Below are 23,749 nucleotides of genomic sequence, written 5' to 3' on the forward strand. Positions count from 1 at the left end.
CATTTTATTCAACCATCAAACGTAATAAGAGACTAAATATATGAATCATGGTGACAGTTCCTCTAATAATGAGTATTATCTCCCATGTATTACGATGTATTTAGTCTCACATCACATGCTCTTAACTCTAATGAATAAAACATATGTCTATTCTAGGCCACAATTAAATGAGTTTTCTCAAAATAACTAATTATGTGCACAAATAATTGAGAAAACATTAAACTGAATAAGAGTTTTATCAAAATGAAAGTACTTACAATGATTGTCATATCATGGAACCAAGTCCCATTCGTGTTACATGATCCTTAAAATTCTTTGGTGGCATGCCTTTAGTTAAAGGATCCGCAATCATCAACTCGGTGCTTACGTGCTCAATGACCACTTTCTTTTCTTTAACACATTCTCTTATGCCTAGATATTTAATATCGATGTGTTTACTTCGACTTCCACTTTTATTATTCTTAACCATAAAAACAGCAGCAGAGTTATCACAATACAACTTCAGTGGCCTAGCAATTGAGTCCACAACTCTAAGTCCAGATATAAAACTCTTCAACCATACACCATGTGAAGTAGCCTCAAAACAAGAAACGAACTCAGCCTCCATAGTAGAAGTAGCAGTCAAGGTCTGCTTTTTGCTACTCCAAGATACAGCTCCACAAGCTAGCATGAAAACATAGCCAGATGTAGATTTTCTAGTATCAACACAACCAACAAAGTCTGAATCAGAGTAGCCTACCACTTCCAAATTATCAGTTCATCTATACATGAGCATGAAATCTTTTATTCCTTGAAGATATCTCATTATTTTCTTTGCAGATTTCCAGTGGTCAACACCTGGATTACTCTGATATCTTCCTAAAACTCCAACTGCAAATGCAACGTCAGGTCTAGTACAAACTTGAGCATACATAAGACTTCCGACAGCTGAAGCATATGGAATATTTTTCATCTGTTCCCGCTCAAGATCATTTTTCGGGCATTGACTTAATTCAAGTTTGTCACCCTTTACAATGGGAGCTACACTTGGTGAACAATTCTTCATGTTAAACCTCTCTAAAACTTTGTTGATATAGGTCTCTTGAGACAAACCCAAAATGCCTCGAGATCTTTCTCTATGGATCTTAATGCCAATGACATAAGATGTCTCTCCCATATCCTTCATGTCAAAGTTCTTTGAGAGAAATTGTTTCACTTCATATAGCAAACCCTTATCGTTGGTTGCAAGCAAAATATCATCCACGTATAATACAAGGAAACAAATCTTACTCCCACTGACCTTTTGGTATATACATTGATCCATGACATTTTCTTCAATATCGAATGAAGTGATAACATCATGAAATTTTAGATACCATTGGCGGGAAGCTTGTTTTAATCCATAGATGGATTTATTAAGCTTACATACCAAGTGCTCATTGCCTTTAGAATAGAATCCTTCAGGTTGTTTCATGTAAACCTCTTCCTCTAGATCACCATTAAGGAATGTTGTTTTCACATCCATTTGATGTAACTTAAAATCAAAATAAGCTACTAATGCCATAATTACTCGGAAGGAATCTTTCTTAGATACAGGAGAAAAGGTCTCTGTGTAGTCAATTCCTTCTCTTTGAGTGAATCCTTTGGCAACAAGTCTTGCCTTATGTCTCTCAATGTTGCCTTTTGAGTCTTTCTTGGTTTTAAAGACCCATCTACATCCAATGGATTTTACACCATCAGACAACTGAACGAGATCCCAGACTTTGTTGGATGCCATAGAATCCATCTCGTTTTTCACGGCATCATACCATAGGTTTGATTCTTTAGAACTCATGGCTTGTGAAAACGTTTCAGGATCATTTTCGGCTCCAATGTTGTAATCCGATTCTTGTAAATACACTTCATAATCACTAGAAACTGCTGGTCTTCTGATTCTAGTAGATCTTCTTAATGTTGTGTCAACATCTTGATGAGAAGCTTGTTGTTCAACTGGTTGTTCAACATTTACTTGTTGCTCCTCATCAACAACTTGATCTATATTATCATTCTCAGCAATTTGTGGAACTTCAATTATTGGTTGTCTAATTTGCTTTTGAACTGGAGGAGCATGAATGACTACCAATCTTTCATTTGATTGAGAGGTTTGAGCTTCATAGTGATCTTTTTCAAGATCAACGTCTTGATTTAAATCACTCCCACTAATCAAATCATTTTCAAGAAACTTTGCATTTCTTGATTCCACAACCTTAGTGTTATGAGTTGGACAATAGAATCTATAACCTTTGGACTTTTCAGCATATCCAATGAAATGCCCACTAATAGTCCTTGGGTCTAGTTTCTTCTCTTGTGGATTATAAATTATCACTTCAGATGGACATCCCCAAACGCGTACATGTCGTAAACTAGGTTTCCAACCTTTGAATAACTCAAAAGGTGTTTTTAAAACAGCCTTAGTTGGGACCCGATTTACTATATACACAGCTGTCTTAAGTGCTTCAGTCCACAAGAACTGAGGAAGTTTTGAATTACTCCTCATACTTCTCACCATATCCATCAAGGTTCGATTTCTTCTTTCTGCTACACCATTCTGATCTGGAGAGCCAGGCATGGTATATTGGGCAACAATCCCATGTTCTTGAAGAAATCTAGCAAACGGACCAGGTGCTTGTCCATTCTCCATGTATCTACCATAGTACTCTCCACCTCTATCTGATCTTACAATCTTAATTTTCTTTCCACATTGTAACTCTACTTCAACCTTAAAAACTTTAAAGGCATCTAAGGCTTCATCCTTAGAACGAAGTAAGTACAGATACATGTATCGTGAGTAATCATCTATAAAGGTGATAAAGTATTTTGGACTACTTGCGTCCATATCCGGACAACAAATATCTGTATGAATAATTTCTAGTAAACTTGAACTCCTCTTAGCACCTCTTTTGGACTTGTTAGTTTGCTTACCCTTAATGCAATCCACGCAAGTCTCAAAATCAGTAAAATCCAAAGTACTAAGTACTCCTTCATTTACTAATCGCTTAATTCTCTCAATGGAGATATGTCCCAATCTACGGTGCCATAAAACAGAAGAATCCTCATTCTTAACACATCTTTTTAACCCAGCGGAAACATGCATAGAACTATAAACAGCGTTATTTTGCAATTTAATAAAGTAAAGACCATCGCATAATTCCCCAAAGCCAATAACTTTGGATTTATTCAATAAAGTAAAACCAGAATCCATAAAATTAAAGGAAAAACCCAAAGGTGCAAGTTGTGAAATAGAAATCAAGTTCTTGCTAAAACTAGGAACATAAAAGGTCTTTTCTAAACATAAAACAAAACCACTGCTTAAAACTAAATTGCACGTCCCAATGGCTTCAACATGTGAACTCATCTTGCTTCCTGAATAGATGTGTTGCTCACTTCCCATCGGTTTCCTTAGGTTTTCCATACCCTGCAAGGTATTAGAAACATGGATTGTAGAACCAGAATCAATCCACCATGTGTTATGATTAAAACTAGTCAAATTAGATTCATAACAGACAAAAGCAAACAAATTACCTTTATTTTCAAGCCAATCCTTAAACTTTTGACATTCCTTCTTCATGTGTCCCTTCTTTTTACAAAAGAAACATCTGGACTCCTTCTTAATAACTGACTGAGCAGGAATATTTCCCTTCTTATTAACTTGGTTCTTCTTATTCTTAAATGAAGTGGTCAAGTTCACCTTCTCCCCTTCTTCAATCAATAGCCTTTCTTCTTCTTAAACACACATGGTCAATAATTCATTAATAGACCACTTGTCCTTATGTGTGTTGTAAGAGATTTTAAAGGGAGCGTAATGGTGAGGCAAAGTGCACAAAATATAGTGCACTAGGAAAGAATCAGACATGGTAACTTCCAAAGCTTTTAGTTGAGCCACAATGTCCCTTATGCGCATGATATGATCACGCACTCCCTTAATTCAAGTGAGCTTTAAGGATGAAAACTGCATTATAAGAGTACTGGCAAGAGATTTATCAGATGTCGTAAACTGCTCATCAATAGCCCTCAGTAAATCCTTGACATTCTCATACTGATCAACCGAACCCCGGATTCCAGCGGAAATGTTGGTTTTTATGAACGTTACGGAGAGACGATTTGACCTCTCCCATTTTTCATAAAGTTCAATGGCATCTGAAGTGCTAGTCTCAGTAATACCCGGTGGTTCAGGTTTTCTAATAGCATAGTCTATGTCCATCCAGCCTAAATGAAGAAGAACTCTCTCCTTCCAAATCTTATAATTATCTCCTTTCAACTCGGGAATACCACACTTGATATCAGAAATATTCACAGATTGAGAAACTGCAAATTCAAAATATTCATGTTCATTATCATAATTTGAGACTAAAATAAATGTCATGTTTTACCAATGCAAAACATGTCTTTACCAATGAGTCTATTAACATAAAACTTGCCTGTGGGCTAAAGTCTTACTCAATTACACTCATTTAACCTTATGATAAAACTATTAAATTATATCACATTCCTAATTCCTGTGGGAAAATTAAGAATTATAATAAATATTTTATCCTAATTAATCATACAAATGTAAGGAAAATCTTGTGGGTATATTTCATCACATTATATATAATTAATTACAATTAATGTTTCAATAAAGTGATCTTTATAATATAATTTAATTAATTAAAGATGTTGTGGCTACTCTCTAATTATTAAAAAATTATATTTATCACTAAACATTAAATTCTGTCTTATATTTAATCTAAATAAAATATAAGAGTCATATTATAAATATATAATATTCAAAAATTATTATACTAACATTAAATATTAGTATAATATCCACGTACACTTTAATCCTAATTGCATGTATACCAGTGCTATATATATATATATATGAAAAGAAATCTGTGTGTGCAGAATGAAAAGACAAGGCAGAGGAGATAAAACCAGAAGCGTACATTATTAATTAAAACCAGAAGCAGCGTACCTAAATCTCTAGTGCGCGTATGTGTACAACAGATAAAGAAGAAAAAATAAAAATTGAATATATTTTTTCTGAAAGATGCCCAAAATGAAACGCAAAAACAAATGTCGTTTCAATCATCTTCAACCTCCAGCATGGTTCCAACAAGGCGTATTCAAACACGAACCCAATAATATGTGAGGGTTTTAGCACCAAAATTTCACAGAAAAACTTTCTTCTTTTGATTCAGTTTCAAAACAATTGATAAAACTAAAAACACAATACGCAGAGGAGTGAACCAGACAAGGCAGAGGATAAACAGCTCTGATACCAAATGTAAAAATTCATACTAAAGATTCGATAAATCTAAATATCTCAAACAAGCACATTTAATCATATTCAGATTTATAAGAAAGAAAGCGGAAGCAGAAAGACCAACCTCCAGCCATTGTTGTATGCTTGCTTAAATTTTGGTTTCTGAACCCTTGCTCTTAAAACACGATGGTGATGTATATAAAGTAAAGAGTAGGCTCAGTAACCTGATATGAAATTTTTTGTAGTGCTCCAAAAAACCATCACAGAGTATTTTTATAACGTTAGAAGAGATTGTTGTGGGAATAATGACACACCCACACGTTTGAAAACGGTTTTTTATTTAAAATGGACCACTTTCAGAATATTAACTGCTTTTAAAATATTAACTGAAAAGGAAATAAAATAAATGGGATAGATATATTCTTAAAATGTAACCTTTTTTCTGTATAAGGCTAACACACATCTCATTTAATCCTCAATCACCAGTGGAGAATGCATCTCCCCTAAGCATCACGTGGAGAACCCATCATCTCAGATTCTTATACATTAGTTTTTCTTTATTCCTAGTGAATTTATGCATGGATATTTGTTGGTGTTTCATTTTTCTTTCGTTAATGGATTCACATTTCATGGTGAGGCAATGAGGTGATGGTGCACAAGAAGATAGAGATCTGGTGGAGATGGCTTTGTGTGTGGTGGTGGCACGATTAGGGCTTACTGCACAATGTGGCTATTTTATTGTGAGATGGATTTGTGATTTGGAGCATGGTTTGCACAAGAGGTTGGTAGTTTGATGAGAGCATCATAGTTTGGTTTGGTACTGATGCTAGCTCCAATGGTGTGTGTTTGCAATTTGCTGCATCTAATGGTTGCATATTTGCGCTTTAAGGTTTGTTCGAACTACTTCAAGGTGCATATATGAGTTGATGACGATGTAATATGGTTAAGGTGGTTGAACAGGTGTTGTGTGGTCGCGCTTTGTTGGTGGTTCGTCCAATGGAGGAGATACAGTGATGCGAGCCTTTTGGCAACTTGTGCTACTTAAACAGATGATTTGCATTTTTGTCTAGTGGATTGGAGAACAGGAGCACTTGTGAAGTACCCTAACGATTTAGTTCTATTGTTGTTTGAAAATTAGTTTTGATGCTTGTGCAATGGAGGTGCGTGGTGACTTTCGTGCATATTTGTTGGTGATTTAGGATTTTGAAGGTAGAATTATTGGAGGAAAGAAGATGAAATGACGTGGACAAGAAATTTATTGTTCCTTTTATTAGCATATTTATTGACGGACAAATCTGTTAATAATAAATATTCTAAGTTATTGACAAATATTAGTGACAAATTTTCAGATTTAAAATTATCGATGAATGTTATCGATGAAAAAAATTCATTAATAAATGAAATATGTCGTCAATAATAAATATGTCAATAAAATATATTGATAATTAAAATTTCAAACTTTATTGATAATTTAAATTTACTAACATTTATTTTCATCAGTATTTCAAAGAATTGTTGTAGTGATTGTTCTATTATTAAATATGTGGTGCTTGTAGATTACTTTGGTGGAGTTTTATTGATTGACAGTATAATATTTGTTGATAGTGAATGAGTTAATGTATGTAATATTATCAGTGAGATATTATTATTGATGTATATTATTGATTATATGTTTATTGTTTATGTTAATTATTCTTGCATATGTGTGTTTAACTACAATAAACGTGTGTGTATATATATATATATATATATATATATATATATGTATGTATGTATGTATGTATGTATGTATGTATGTATGTATGTATGTATGTATGTATGTATGTATGTATGTATGTATGTATGTATGTATGTATGTATGTATGTATGTATGTATGTATGTGTATGAAAATGTAGGGAACCGATTTTATTGGAAACGTTGATTAGAATATTTAACTGAAAAAACTTTAGATTGATTAAAAAAATAACTTGTTTTATAAATGAATTTATTTTAAATAAAGAATTTTATGAAATAATATACACTTTGATTTAATTATGGAATTTTGAATCTTACTTTTGACTTGTTTAAACAAAAAAATGAAAATTTCAGTTTCGTTAATCTTAAATGGTTGTATTAAGGATTTTACTATCATCTTGCATAAATGTTACAAAATGCATTTGTTTAGAACTTTCCGTTCTATTTAATGTTTCTTTTTATTTTCCATTTTATTTTACTTAGTTTAAATAACTTTACCTTTGGGGGAATTAAACAAAATAGTGTGATTTTCACTTCCACTTAGTAAAAAAAAGGGTAAAAGTATAAAAAATTAATGATATATGGATAAATCTTATTTTGAAGCAAAACTTCAGAAAAGATAAAATAAAGTCGTATTCTAATGTACAACTGACTAATTATAATGTAGTGAATGACTTGCATTAATAATTTTCCTTTTTTTCTTTTATTATTAAAAATGTATTTGCATATACGAATTTTATTTTAAATAGAAGTAATTCTTCCATATCTTATTTTCTCTTTTTTTTTAGTAAAAATAATGTTTCATGCACGTTTTTAATTTTGTTTTCCTCGTAAAAGTAATCATTTATATCACTACTTCTGTTTTTACATGTTTAATCTATTAAGCAAAAACTTCTCTATCATTTATTTTTACCTTCCTTTTGTTATTTTGTATTTTCTTAGATAAAATATGTGAATTTTTTTATCTATGCGTGCATTTTTTAAATTGAAATTTATTTTATTGGCTCCAAGTTGTTTTTTAATTTTTATTTAATATTATCATTTTGGATTTTTTTTTATACAATCCAAATTTTCTTACTAAATTATAATTTTTATGAATTTAATGAATTTTTAGACAATAAACAAATTTGAGATGGGATTTTTTTTTCTTAACTAAAAGAAATACCGAATATTATTTCAATAAACCGAAACAAAATAAAGACATTTATGAAAACTCGTATTACAAGTTGGTTTTAATCATATTTAAGTTTTCACTCCTGCTGCATTATGGTCGGTTACTTTTAGCTAAAACTCCACAAATAAACTACTAGAGCGAAGAAGACCTAAAAAAATAATATTAACTTGTCAAATTTTCATAAATACTTTTTTTTTCATACACACAGAATAATTTGTATACACGGAATAAATTAAACAAAAGTAGTAAGTAAATAAATAAACAGAAGCTGTGAAATCTCTGATACCTTTTATAAAAAAAGCAAAAAAAAAAAATAGACGTTATGCATAGAAACACATTTTCTAATTGAAAAAGGGAAAATCCTCCATGAAAACAGCCTATTACTAAAAAAACAAGATTGTACACACAAACACAACTTCTATTAAAAAAGTAAGAAAAGTTATGCATGCAAACACATTTTTTTCACTGCATTGTATAATAAATTCATTAGCCAACTTCCTTATTTTGAAGTCCTGCATTCCACGGATTTAGCCATATGGATAAAAAAAAAATTATATTTAGCTCATTTTCTTCGAAAACAACATTGAAAATTTCACCATTTCAATAAATTTTCCCCACTCTAGTTTGCATTCCCTCATGGAATTGCAGCATTGTACTACTTATATACGTTGAAAATAATCCATAAATTAGAGAACATTTACAACCAAATAAATGCTAATTAGTTTATGAATATGTCAGAAATTTGCAGAGTCTTACACTGACCCATCAGAAAGTATGCAGAGTCTTCCTAACAACATAGATCTAACTTCTAATCTATGAAGCACATAACGAATTTCTTATGAGTAGACTTCAAATAACGCCAATATCAAAAGTATAATTAACGACAAATTCAGCACAAGAGTGTGAGCTCATTCTACCAAAAGAGAATTCCATTTGCCTTTTACCTTGTTGAAGGAAAGTAAGAAACTTTCACATGCTATGATATATCCTCAAATATGTACAAGTTTGTCAGTCATATGGTAAAATCACCAGATTGAGTATTGATTTAATTTTCTGGAGATCCATCATTCTCAGACTTGGCATTTGTTTTTCCCTTGATGGGTATTCCATCATCAGATGATAGAACAGCAGCAGTAAGCTGTCCCATCTTGTTCTGTAAATCATTAAGAGATTCCTTGGTCACTTTTCCTTTAGGACTTTTCTTTTTCTCAACAAGCTTTAATTCTAGTCTGTATAATGCACAACCATCGTGGTTGTTGATCTCATACTCGTACAAATGCCACTCCAGATAACTAAGAGGCTGGGGGTCCATGTAATAGGACCTCTTTTGTCCTCCATGTTCTTTCATCACCTGCTTCCTTGACTCATGCCAACCGCGTCCGCTGTAATCTGGAAGTGATCTTTGTTTTCTGTTTCCACTTTCAAATGCCCTTCTAGGCTTGTCAAAGAATAGCCACTCCCTAATAGCTTCACCCTCAAGAAAAGAAAGATCAAAGAACTCTGCACCAGAGAAAAGGTAACATTTCAAACCTAAACAATGTAGATGAAAAACAATAAAACATGGACAGTAACAATTTCTTCTATAACCCATTCATTAGACAAGCCTAAAGGTAGAATTTGAGAAGCTTTAATGAACAATTCAACATAATTAAGAATTTAATTCATACACACAGTCAATGTAAAAAGTTCTATATTATCAGCCAAATTATTCTTAGCATAATTTTATGGTAGTTATTATACAATCAACAAACTTTCAATACATCAAAGTCTCTGATTGGATAACAATGTCAAAGATTTTCACATGACCAATGTGTGTATTCTTTATCCTAAAATTAAGCAGTGATATACAACAGAGAGGTAATAAATTTGGTGTACTCACCTGGAGCATTCCAGGGAGATTTAGTTGATGCGGCGCCTTCACAACTGGGGATGCCCACTTCCTTTCCCTGGGTCTTCGCAAGAACAGCAGCAAACAAAGGACCATCTTTTACACCAATGCCCCCTGGTCGTAAAATTGGAGTCATGCCAGGAAGACCTTCATTATTTGCCAACAGCTCATGACAACTGCTACAGTAGTTCCTGCACCATTCTACCCCTTGAGCGGGTCTGAAACAGTCCCACAGGGCACATTTTGGAGCTAAGAAAGCAGATGGTGGAGGGCAGATATTTGGAAGAATGTTAGGTATAATGTTTTCTCCATGATGCACAGTATCCTCAGCTCCAAAGAATTGGCTACAATCAAAACCTTCTATGCTAAATTGATTTGATTCTGAGTGTTTAATTTCTGTGTTATGCCCGAGGTCCTGATATAAATCCACCTGACCAATCAAATCAGAGTTGTGACCAACTTGGTTGTGATTCATATCTTGATTTAAACTGAATGGATGAAAATCCAACTGTTCCATATCTGAGTTATTAAAAGCATTGTTGTACACAGTTGAAGCAGAGCCTTCGAAATTATGACCTAGAGGTTGGTTATCATCAAAATGTTTCTGCAAGATACCAAGTACCAATTATTAAAGCACAGAAATATTATTCAAAAAATAGAACTTTTGGTTCATGCATGTATTTCTTTATACATGTGCATTAGTTTTTTCTTTTTTTTTTTTTTTTTTGAGAAAATTGCAATTTGTTTTAGGAACAACAAACCACTCAAGCATTAACCAATTAAGTTGTTAATTATTATTAGCTAGATGTATTTTATAAGGGTTCACTTTTCTGTATCTCTCCCTCAACCAATGAAGTTTGACAAGTTGGAAGCAACCTAGAAGTTAAAATGTAAACGAGGCTGCATGTTCTGACTAAAACTTTCAACAACTTGATGTTCCTTGCACTTATGGCGTTGGACTCGTGTTCAATTTCTATATACACAAAGTTGGGAAAATATCTTAACCAATGGGTTTCATAACTTCAAAAGTTCTCCTTGATTTTATATTTTTTTTGGTTAACTATCTAGTACCAAGAAAAGCACTCGAACTATTTGAAGTGAACACTTTTGATGTAACCAAAAGTCCTGTGTTGGCATGATATAACCAAATTCGCCAGTTAAAACATATAATCCTTCTACTTTTACACCTATAAAATTCAGTCAGCAAACACAAGCTTCACCTGACCTTGGCACATTTTTCCATATGGTTGAATTGATACCATTTAGAAAATACTTGTATGGATTAACAAAACACATTATTTCCATCTTCAAATATAACAAAAGCAAACAGCCAAGTATAATAAAGAAAAATAGTGCTGGTAAAGTTTAGTGAATAGGGTAAGGAAACAAACCACAAATACAAAAATGAGTCCTGCACTAGTTAAAGAAACTTACCTCCTGAAAAAACTGAAAATTGTTGTCATTAATGTTACTTGTTTGGAGCTCAGTCTTCAACGGCCCAGGTTTTGTTAATGGACTAGTTGCATCATCTTTCTCCTCAATCACTTGCAACAGTTGGGCAAGTTCACTGGTAAACGAATCAAAGCTTCCATCCTACAGAATGTTATTGCCAGAACATATTACAACAACCGTCAACTCTTCTTTGAGATGAACAAAGAAAGCACAGACATAATAATTAGCCATGTCCGAAAACCTAAATACATACAGCTAAGGAGGTGGCTGGAGACTCCAGTTCCGCCTTCCACTCGCGGAGAAGCTGATGCATCTGCTCCTCAAAGATCACAATGTCACTACCCCTGCCCTCTTTTCTTGCACACTGAAGATTGCTGAAAATCCCTTGAATTTTATCCACCAGGTGTTTTTCCTTCTCCTTCATGGATTGAATAGAAGAGGATCCAAACTTGCCCTTGGAACTTTCTCTCATCATACCTTCCTAGAACAATTATCACACAATAACCAATGTAGGGCACTAATTAGCACAATTAAATAACATCACATCAGAAAAATCTTAAAAATGTAACATGCAACCGAGGCTGATTCAGTTCGTAAGCATTGGGCTAACTTAGACAAACGTTTTTCACAAACATGTACATAACAGAATCTAGTTTTATGCATGTCACTGATCAAACCACAATCCACAATAAAACTCTTCAGAAAAAAAAAAAGTGACACAAAAAAATCAACATTGACGGTGCACCCAAATGACAAAGCTTGGGGCTTTCTACATCTACGTTGAACTTAAAACTAGTTCAACCGAAATTAGCTCGATGGGTATTTTACCTTTGATCTTGAATTGGAGAGAAGGGAGCAATGGGGTGCAAAACGACGACGTAGAAAGGGGAAAGATGACTGTAGATGACGGCTCCACTGGGATCAGCTCACGACGAGTGAGAGAGACTCACAGAAGCCAATCGTGGAAATTGAAGCCCTCAATTCCTACGATGAATTCGCAGATTTTTATTTTATTTTTCTATTTATTATTAATAATAAATAATAATAATAATGATGTGGTGATCTTTTGCACCTTGGAAACTTCAATTAGACGCAAGAAATTTTGGTCTGTGCCTTTTCTAATTATTCCTTATCATACTTTAACTTGTTTTGTCACAGTAAATGAGTCTTTACTGTAAAATTTATTCTCTATCTCTAAAATTTTAATATTATCTTTTAAATTAATAATTTCAGATTTTAAAAAACCAATTAAAAAACTTATTTAACCGATTTTTAAAAATTGATTAAGAAAGATTTTTAAAAAAAGAATTTTTTATCAACTTTCGAAAAGTCAACTAAAAAATTCTTTAACCAGTTTTTAAAAACGATTAAGATGTTCTTTTTTTTACTTTTTTTAGTCCATTTTTATGTTTTTTATTCATTAATAATAATAAAACATATTAAAAAATTAAAAACAAAATTTATTATTTTAAATAAAAAAATTATTTATTTTAATTTAGTAATCAAAAAATATTATTATTATTAATAAAAATATTATTTTATACAAAATTATTTAAAAATAATAAATTTATTAAATATTTATTAGGTAAGAAAAATATTTTTTCTATTATTAAATTTAAACAAATAATTTTTTCAAATTTGTTTTCAATTTTAAAATATTAATTTTTTAACTTTTTTTAATATATTTTATTGTTATTTTTCATTTTTACTATTATTAAATAAAAAAGTAAATTAAAAAATTAAAATGAAAAAAATTATCTACAAAACTGTTTAAGTAAGTTTCTTGACCAGTTTTCGAATTTCGATATTATTAAAGGAAGAGATAATATTAGAATTTTGGAAGTGTAGGAAAAAACTTTCCAGAGATGGGATGACTGCTCTATTGTAATTCAAAAAAAAAACTACAATTAAGCTAGTCCTTTAAATATTCATCATACTTTTAAGAGAATTTTTGTGGTTCAATTTATTTTTGTTGAGAATAATATTTTTGTCATTTCAATATGTTTGATTAGATTATTTATTTTAATCTTAAATTTTAAGTTTTTACTTCTAAAAGAGCAAAGTAAAAGCTATTTAAATGTATCATTGTATATCTATCATACATAATGTTTAGACAAAGGCAAAAATAAAATATATTAGATTTAATTTTGATACACAAAATATAAAACATTATAGTAACATAATTTCATTGAAAAAATAAGATTAGTAATAAGCTGTAAATAAAAGAATATATTTAATACTTAAAGAAGAAAATAATTTTAATTTAAAATGTAATTTTATCAAATGAACTAGAAAACATATACATTCGATAAAAAGTAAACATTATTAGAAATTAATTAAAAAAACTTTATGTATTCTTTAATTATAAGAGCTATAACTAGTCTCCAAATATTTGCAAAATAAATAACATGTTGCTTATACGTTGCATTCTGTCATTAGGGTTTTATCCTTTGTGTTATGTTGTTAGCTTTGGAAGGGTAGTTTCGTTTGTACGGTTTCTGCTGTTTATAAAACCTGCAGAAGTGGGTGGATCAGACTTGATTGACATTACATACAGAAAAAGCTGAGTGTTATGTATAAAGGTTGTAAATCACATTTATAAATAATAATGAATACTTTTCCTTAAATAACGTATAAAAATAATGAAAACGAAGAAAAGTTTTTCTGTTTACTTTTCTTTAAAAGATATTAATAAAAGATTTTTTTGACACGTCTAAGTATTTCATTATTTTTATTTATTTTTTATTTTTATTTTATAAATAATATAAAAATTTATACTTTTTTAATTATTTTATCTTTATATAATTTATGTTAAGATATTATTACTCAAAAAATAAAAAATGATTCATAATAAATTTAGAAATAAAGTTTGTAAATTTTTGTAAAAAATTTAATAAATATAATGGATAAAAATTATTTTAATTGATATAAAATAAAATTATTGAAATATAAAAATAATATAAATGATATTTATTAATAATATATTTATTGATAAAAAATATTATAAAGAAAAAAGATTAAAATTAATTTTGAAAATAAAATAAATTTATATTTAAATAAAATCAAATAATAATGTTTAAAAAATATTTTTTTTAAAAATAACCATATCTAATAAAAAAATATTTTGCTTAGATACAATTTGAAACATAAAAAATATCAAAATATAAACAATTAAAATTAAAAATTGAAATTTCAAAAATTCAAAATTATTATTTTATTATTTATGATTATTTTTATTTTAATATTACTGTTATTAACGAAACAAAACTGAATTCCAGTACATAATATTATAATATTTTATATATGAAAATTGAAATTATTAAAATGGTAAAAGAATAAAAATAAGATTTAATTTAAATCAATTTAAATATCTATATATCATCCCTAATTCAAAGAAATTGATATATCGGAAATCATTTCAAATAATCGTCTTCTTTTACGTATAAATGCTTCAAAACTAAAAGATTTTAAATTGTCAATCGTTCTTGCTAATTCTTTTGAACTGTAAATTCCCTTATACTACGTTCGTTTTATACTATGTTTGTTTGAAGAGAAAATACTGTTAAGAAGAATTGGAGGAGATTGATTTGGAAGATCAACTGCGTTTTTTTGAGGGTAATTATGATGAAAACCCTCTTTCTAAGCACAGCATTTAACAAAACACAATTATTCCTCCCCACATAGCTTCACAGCAAATTTTTTATATAATGTTTCTTTTATCATTAAATTTGTTTTATTTTTACATTATACATAATTAAAGTATAACTTTCGTTCGTTATTTTTTTTATTTTCATATTACATAATTTAATGTCACTTAGTTAAATTTACCAGTTTCTTATTATGTAACAATTTTTATATCAGCAACCATATTTCTTTTGATTTAACTATTTAAGATAATTTTAAAACGTATAAATAACTTTTTTACATTGAAATTAACTTTAATTTTAACTTTTTAATAACCTGATTATTATTTTTTAAAAATTTATAATAACTCACATCATAAAAGACATAATTACAAAAATAATTAATATTATTTTACTTTATTGATTAGTAAAATTCAAATTAAAAAATATATATATATATATATATATAATCTATAAAAATTAATTTTTATTTTTTTTCTCCTTATAAACATTTTTACAATTAAATATAAGATTAAAAATTATTATTTTATATAACTTTTATAATTAGGAGTATTTTGGTAATCTTCAATTTTTACCAATTAAACAATTTTTTTTATCTGTTATAACTTATATCGGTCAAATTCTACACTAATTTTCACAAACTTTATTTTCAAATTCACTCTCACTCAGCTCCATATTCTCTAAAAAAACAACAATCAATTCACTCTCAAATCCTTTCAAATTCATCTACCCACTCTCCCTTAATCAATATTATAAAGTGAACACACCCTTAGAAAATATACTTTATTTGACTGTGATGATCCTAAAACTTTATGGATTCACAGTGAGACTAATCTTGTTGTGTTAATATATGACTCGTGGAACCAGATTCCCACGAAAGCTTAAAAGCAGAGTTCCTTTTAAAATTAAGGCTTAATACCTCTTTTGGTTCCTCGAAAGGGGGAGAATGTTCAAAGTAGTCCTACCTTTTTAAAAAAAATTGGAAATGGTCCTAAGTTGTGAAAAAACGGATCAAGTTAATTATTTTTTCTTATGACATAAAAAATGTAACGGTGTAGGTGTCTCCCTGGACAAAACATAATGACATGTCTAATTTTTGTTATTGTGTGGCAGTGTGAGGTTAAATGACATGTAAAATTAAAATTGCGACAAAAAATATTGATTACGTGGTAATGTTTTGGCAAAGGTTAAAAAAGAGGGGTTGAGGTTTGGGTTCGTGTAACTTGGTCCCTGAGGTGAGGAAAGTGGTTGTGACGAGATAGGAATGACTTCTTCCTAGGGGCGAGATAGCATGAACCAAATTTGAGGTTCTTTAATTGATTACAAATTGTATACCTCTGTAGTGAATTTTGATCCATTGTTCCCTTGTTCGTGCTTAAGGTTCATAGTCCTTTAGCTCTTATTACCGTGGTTGACAGTGGCTTATGAAAGTTGTATCACTTTCTTTACTTGAAAGAGTGGTTTACACAGGTTGAATGATACAAGCAGGAGGCAAACAATAGGAAGAATGATTATAGTTTGATTAAATAAAGGAAATTAAAACCCGATAAAGTATTTCCTTTTATAATATATGAAAGTCCTGATTATATTTGTTAAGAAACCCTAATTTGGAAAAAGCCCCAATTTTGGAACCCTAAGGAAGATCCCCAATTTTTTAGTGTCCTTCTTTTCTGGTGCCACCACGGAAGAAACTCAATCAAAAACCCTTATTCCAAATTGGAAAAACCCAAAATTGGGAAATCCCCAATTTGTTTTTTCATCCCGTTTCTCACTTGTTCTTCTCTCGCGTGAGTCTCAAAACCCCTAACCATGGCCATTTGCTTTGTGCGTCACCATTGAGGTGAGGAAAGTGGTAGTGGTGAGATAGGAATCACAAAATTATACAAAGAAAAACACTGACCTCAGCTACGCTCTTGAAATTGCACCTTCAACAAAACACCACGATCCTATTTTCAACACCACTTTCACCAAATTCTTCCACCCCAAATCACGAATTGATTCTAACCTAAATCTTTTTTCCTTTAACGCTATGTTAAAATATTCCCACATCATTAACTTTAATTTTAAAAATTCAAAATTGACACGTCATTTAACCTCATAGTGCTACATAATGACAAGAATTGGACAGGTTATTATGTTTTGTCCAGGAGGCACCTGCATTATTACATTTTTGACGCCATAAGGAAAAAGGATTAACTTGACTCATTTTTTCACAACTTGAGACAGTTTTCAACTTTTTTAAAAAGGTAGGACCACTTTGATCATTCCCCCTCTTTTGAGGGACCAAAAGAGGTATTAAGCCTAAAATTAAATTGGTGCCACCTCTCTCTTAAGTTTTGAAAGTAAGCTTCTCACTTCAATATCTATATTTTGAAGTTAGTTTTATTCTATCTTCGCCCAACACCCACATTTAGCTTTTGTTTCTATTTAATAAAAACTAAATTCCATTTTTATTTCTAGTAACAAAGTAAATCCTATTAAATTATATCTAAAATTTGATTTATCAATTTTTTATTAAATCGTATTTAATCAATTTTATATATTCTTAAATTTTTATTAATTAAATCATATTTAGCTGTATTTCGGTTGTTTTCTATACACTGCACTGTATTTTTCTTTCTGGTATATCAGGTGGCACTGCAGAACATCAATATAAATTATATCATGTAGTCTAACTCATTTAAGGTTATATTTTATATGTAGTATTTCATTAAGAGCCAAGGAAACAACTTGTATCTGATTTGTATTTGTTTTATAGAATATCAGACAATTGCTACAAATTACAATATCATTTGAGCTACCATGAGGATGAACAAAATTTTGGAGGAAACATATGTATAGATCATCCAAAGCCTAGAAAATTGTAATTAGCAGGCAGAATTTATGTGTTCTGCTATTTTATCAGTTATGTTTCCTTTCCAAACCAAGAGCAATGGTTTGTTTAACAAAATCTGTGGTCAATGCTTAATTGCAGCAATCAATTGGATTTTGTATTTTCGGAGACATGAGTGGGTCCGAAGTTAAGAGTGCCAAATAATCCTCGGCCTCTAGAAAGTTGTTCCAGCTTTTCAAGTTTGTGTGCAAGAAGTTCCATTTCTCTAGCCAACTCTTCATTCCTCGTCTGTATTGCCTGCAAAAGTGCAAAGTCACAAAAACTTGAGTACGTCCATGAGATTTAGAATATTTTTGGTCCCCCAATAACTTTTTCCTCCAACTCCAATGAAAGAAAACAAGACTAAATAGATAGGTTGGTAAAAGTATAGCGTAGATGAGATGGCAAAAATCTAAATTTAAACCTCCATCCTTGATAGCATTCAGAGAAAATATTTGATTACAAGACCAACTTTTCTTCAATGAATCCCTCAACTTTTCACCCTCACAAAGGATCATCTATAACAGAGAAGGCAGAAAGACAACCTGTATTTCCTGTCTACGTATTTCTTCCTTTCTTGCTTCTGATCTTGAACTTCTTTGCACCTCAAAAATGACAGCAGCTCCAGCAACCTAAATAGAAGGAAATTAAATTTATGTTGTGCAAAAACTCCTGTTTTATGTTATGAGGAAGACAAATTGGTGATGGCAGATACAAAGATAGATGACACAGATGGATGAAAGAAAGTGGAAATTCTACAATTTTATGGTAAGAACTTCGTACGTATATATTTGCAATATTCTTTTAAAATCACAAAAATGAAATGGGATTAAAAGTCAAACAAGTCACATTGGTTATCAAATCACAATCTTCATATGGTCGACAGTAATCTTGGATGCTACCATTCAGACAGATATTTGTCGGTTAATACATACAAAGCCTAGTAGTTTTCAAAATCAGAACAACTTTGATCGTAGAGGACTCTTTCACACACTCAAATAATATAATTCAAATCTCATTTTCTGGTTTAAATCTTTTTCTTCTCTTCTATTAGACAAGGGAAGTCCATTAAGAACCTAGCCTACACAAGTTTATAAATACTTTTAGACAATGGCAAAAACATACACACAGGCCATAGACAGCTTTTCATAGAATGGCTCTATTTGGCTTAGGTGCTTCGTGGGAGTAAATTGAAAAGTACACAAGCATTCTCTTAAAACATCCTAGAATTAACCATAACTCAATTTAATACCAGAGGCAATAAAAAGCAAGCTAATATGACCGAATTTTTGGGCAATGAATTGAACGAACGTCTATTATTGAGGAGCTGAGACCTTCCCAACAAAATATTCATCCAAGGTGTCTCTGCACAAGTCAAATCTATTAATTCAATTCCCAGTACCTTATGCATATATTTAAGGAACAGTAGCTTTCCCTGCCATATACGGCTAGCATTCACTAATGGTATTCTGTAACGGTCTCCTTCTTTATACTGAATTTCCTTTGTCACTCTCTTCCTTCAATTGACTGTCTTCAACCTTTTCCACCTCTTCCAGTCACAATCTTTCACCGTTTCCACCTCTTCACGTGATTACAACCTATTCTATCAATTTTCCCACTGCCTCCTTTCCTTACAGCAGTGCAACGACAGAACTCACGGCTAATACTGCCTGAACTCAGGTAACACTGCACAATTTTCAACACAGTAATCTGAATATTTCTACTTACCATTACTATCAAAAGTTAGGGTTTTTATGACCCAAACAACATATTTGTTACAAACCAACTAACTGAAAACTAAACTCTGAAAGAGTTAAAAACCCTAATCTGACAAAGGGGTTATAACATATTCCTTTTGAAGGGACTAAATACGGGACAGATTATCTCATCTCTACTTGGATCAAAGCTAACCAAACTGGGAATTCATCTTTCAATATGAAAACAAACACGGGAAAAAATGCACACAAACTATTTGATCTTTTATTTCTATGAAGTTTTATATATGTCCTGCAAAGTTTGAAAGAAGGTGGACCGACTCTTCCATAACATAAGTTATCCCTTCTGTACTTTTAAAGGAAAATTTTTCAAACAACTATCTAAAGGGTCAATCAGTTTAATGAACAGAAGTGTCATTTGTACAGATTCAAATGGTAGTCAAAAGATCTTCAATATTGGTCCAGAGTGCTCTTATTAGAAAAAAAAAAAAAAAAAAAAAAAAAATATATATATATATATATATATATATATATATATATATATATATATATATTAGAATTTATAGTGGAATTCATAGTGTTTCCGTATGTAGGGGTCGAGAACCATACTTTCACAACTAGACCCACTAGCTAATGGGTAAGGATTGAAAAGTGTATGAAGGAGAGCAGTGGAGAAGGAGGCAATAAACACTTCAACTTCAGAAGTGATGAAGGAGAGCAGCGGAGAAGGAGACAATAAACACTTCAACTTCAGAAGTGGATGAAGGAGAGCAGCGGAGAAGGAGGCAATAAACACTTCAACTTCAGAAGTGGATGAAGGAGACGCAGCAGATCTGTGCGGCAAATACAATAAGAAAGGAAGAACAACAATACAGAGGCGAAACCCTCTACAGCAATACAGAGGCGAAACCCTCTACAGCAATACAGAGGCGAAACCCTCTACAGCAAATTACGCAGAAAGAAGAAGGAGGTCCGAAGATGCAGAAGCATGCGGCAAGAAGAGGACAGATTTCGATGCCAGCAATGACTGCTCTGGAAGGTCTAAACAGAGAGAGGGAGGTCCGGTCATTCAGAGGAGGCAGTGGTTTCGGTCCGGTCATTCAGAGGAGGCAGTAGTTTCTAGGAGACTTGTCTCTGATTCTGGATATTTTTAGGGGCTGCCGGCGACCATGACGGTCGGCCGTCGGCAGACAACAAAGACCACCGGAAGAGATCAGAAAACCTGCTCTGATACCATGTTAAACACAATGAAAATTATATATGGAATTAATCTTCCTTGTGTTAAACACACATAGGATTCTCTATTTATAATAGAAAAAATATGGGCTAAGCCCAAAATACAAATAATAAATAATAACAAACTAACTGAAAGATAAACTGAAAGATAAAAGATATAATATTTCTAACATGTTAGAAATATTAAATCTTTTATCTTTCAGTTTATCTTTCAGTTAGTTTGTTAATATTTATTATTTGTATTTTGGGCTTAGCCCATATTTTTTCTATTATAAATAGAGAACCCTATGTGTGTTTAACACAAGGAAGATTAATTCCATATATAATTTTCATTATGTTTAACATGGTATCAGAGCCTGGTTTTCTGATCTCTTCCGGTGGTCTTTGCTGTCTGCCGGCGGCTGGCCGTCATGGTCGCCGGCAGCCCCTAAAAATATCCAGAATCAGAGACAAGTCTCCTAGAAACCACTGCCTCCTCTGAATGACCGGACCTCCCTCTCTCTGTTTAGACCTTCCAGAGCAGTGATTGCTGCCATCAAAATCTGTCTTCTTCTCGTCGCATGTTTTTGCATCTTTGGACCTCCTTCTTTCTGCGTAATTTGCTGTAGAAGGTTTCGCCTCTGTATTGCTGTAGAGGGTTTCGCCTCTGTATTGCTGTAGAGGGTTTCGCCTCTGTATTGCTGTTCTTGCTTCTTCTTCCTTTCTTATTGTATCTGTCACACAGATCTGAAGTGTTTGTTGCTCCTTCTCTGCTGCTCTCCTTCTCTGCTGCTCTCCTTCTCTGCTGCTCTCCTTCTCTGCTGCTCTCCTTCGTACATTTTTGAAGTTGAAAACCTAGTTTAGTTATTTCAAGCTTGGTTCATACAATTTGTATGCTCCAGCTTGAGGGGGAGTGTTAGAAATATTAAATCTTTCACAACTAGACCCAACTAGCTAATGGGTAAGGATTGCCCCTTACCCATATGTACTATACCGATACCAAGGAATTGGGAACAAGTAACTGATATGTTGAACCTAAGGTCGAATTAACACAACCCAATTTCTATAGTTGGTAGAAACAATCGTTGACCAGACTTTAGTACCTTTCAACTGAGTCGATCTAGTCTGAGAAAAAGTCTTAAAACAATGGGGGAACATGTCCATTGAACTGTATACATACTATACCGAAGAATATTGCAAGCGTGAAATTTCTAAAATTGAGAATAACCTAATAAAAAAGAAAACGATATGCCTTACAACAACCACACTGATAAGTTTCGGCACTGTCTAATAATTTGAACTTGAACCAAACTCAATTAAAAAGTTAATTCTTGATCTAAGAGTATGTTTCTATAAATTTCACATAGATGTATAGAAGAACAAAATAAGAAAGAAAAACGAAATTAGTTTCTCCATAAAATAAAATTAACTTATATATAAATTAATTTACAAAAATATATCATATTAGTGTTTCTATTTTCTAACTTATATATAAATTAGTTTTAGTCTATATATAATTTTTCTTTTTCTCTTTATAAAAAAGTTTATCCAAAAATACCTCAAGATTTGTCAATCACGTAAATGCTATTTTAGCTTTATCACTAATCAAAGTGGGATTTCCTTCTGTCAGAATTCAGTGATGATCAAAACAGTAAAACAAACAAACAGGTTGAAGACAATTCTCGACACATAACGAACATGATAGTAATGGTATGAAGCACAACATGAAGCAGGAAAACGTTATGTTATCATTACCGAGAACACAAAGAGTTCTCCAAGCAAATCCGCAGCAGCTTGCACAGCCTTCTCCTCGTTCAAAGGACGGATTGCAACATCGGTGGCACGACCGTAGATTCTTCTCTGCACTCTCGTCGTCAATCTGTGATTGGCCTGAGCCAAGGAAGAACCAGAGTCACACACAGCACAGAATAACCCACGTGCGAGTGTGAAAACGGAAATAAGACACGTGCGGGAGGGAGAAAGAAAAGTGGGACCTGGGCAATGGCGATTATGAAGCTGCGGAACTTAGGGTGGTAACCGGCCTCCTTCTTGAGCCTGCTGGCGATTGGTTTACACGCGGTCTTGAGGGCGAGTGTTGCCAGCTTCACCACGGGAAGCACCACCATCTCTCGAGAATAGGAAAGTGAGCTACGAAGTTGATAACAGGGAAGCGAATTTGGAACCTCTGTTGGGTGCGTGTGATCCACGACCGTATTTCATCACCGTATCTTTCTTGCTTAACAAGAAGATGGTCTGCTCAGAACAGAACAAGGTACGGGAAAAGTAAAAAGGAAAAAAATTAGTACTTATTCATATTCGAAAACCTTCGCGAAGTTTGCGAAATTGATGAAATTTTTTAAGTTTGAACTCAATTGCTTCGGATTAATAATTAATATTTGAATTTTATAATAAATTTTAGACTTCATTAAATTTTATTAAAACTCCAAATTTTTATATCTTTCATTAAAGTATTTGTAGTTTTTTTTATTAACAAGGTCATATGATTGTATTCTTTTGTAATTTTGTTCATACATCTTCAGGCTATAAAAGTATATTTTAGTTAAAGTAAATGGTATATGATTTTTATTATTTTTATTACAAATATGGTAGATAATAATGTATTATCATGACCTATCATGGATGGTGTGAAGTGAATTCTTAAGTCTTATTTATGATGGTGTCATTATTTAATACATTTTAAAATAATAAAGATTACTTGTTATATATTTTCAATAATATTATTTTATATTTTCATATTTTTTTAATATATGAATACAAATAAATAATGATG

General features: G+C 31.7%; 2 protein-coding genes and 1 pseudogene across 3 annotated transcripts; all 3 read right to left on the reverse strand.

Annotated features, from left to right (window-relative positions):
- Window positions 1-3,253: 3,253 nt before the first annotated feature.
- Window positions 3,254-4,219, reverse strand: LOC148197028 (uncharacterized; annotated as a pseudogene).
- A 4,649-nt stretch (window positions 4,220-8,868) lies between these two features.
- LOC124840084 (transcription factor VOZ1-like) lies at window positions 8,869-12,505 on the reverse strand. 2 transcript variants are annotated; one of them, XM_047316076.2, is made up of 5 exons: window positions 12,341-12,505; window positions 11,766-11,989; window positions 11,495-11,653; window positions 10,052-10,664; window positions 8,869-9,672 (listed from the first exon to the last, which is right to left on the reverse strand). In XM_047316076.2, the coding sequence occupies exons 2-5, from the start codon at window positions 11,985-11,987 to the stop codon at window positions 9,218-9,220; spliced, it is 1,449 nt and encodes a 482-aa protein (XP_047172032.1). In that variant the 5' UTR covers window positions 11,988-11,989; window positions 12,341-12,505; the 3' UTR covers window positions 8,869-9,217. The 2 variants fall into 2 exon arrangements, with proteins under 2 accessions (XP_047172032.1, XP_047172031.1); XM_047316075.2 differs by having other exon boundaries at window positions 11,766-11,993; window positions 12,341-12,504.
- Window positions 12,506-17,871: 5,366 nt separating this feature from the next.
- On the reverse strand, window positions 17,872-23,251 carry LOC124840085 (uncharacterized). The gene is made up of 4 exons (XM_047316077.2): window positions 22,953-23,251; window positions 22,714-22,848; window positions 18,574-18,660; window positions 17,872-18,286 (listed from the first exon to the last, which is right to left on the reverse strand). Exons 1-4 carry the CDS (start codon window positions 23,082-23,084, stop codon window positions 18,134-18,136), a joined length of 507 nt encoding a protein of 168 aa, XP_047172033.1. The 5' UTR covers window positions 23,085-23,251; the 3' UTR covers window positions 17,872-18,133.
- Between the last annotated feature and the right edge of the window lie 498 nt (window positions 23,252-23,749).

This window comes from Vigna umbellata, chromosome 6 (assembly GCF_029865625.1).
Source record: "Vigna umbellata cultivar VRB3 chromosome 6, Vumbellata_1.0, whole genome shotgun sequence".
NCBI classification, from domain to species: domain Eukaryota; kingdom Viridiplantae; phylum Streptophyta; class Magnoliopsida; order Fabales; family Fabaceae; genus Vigna; species Vigna umbellata.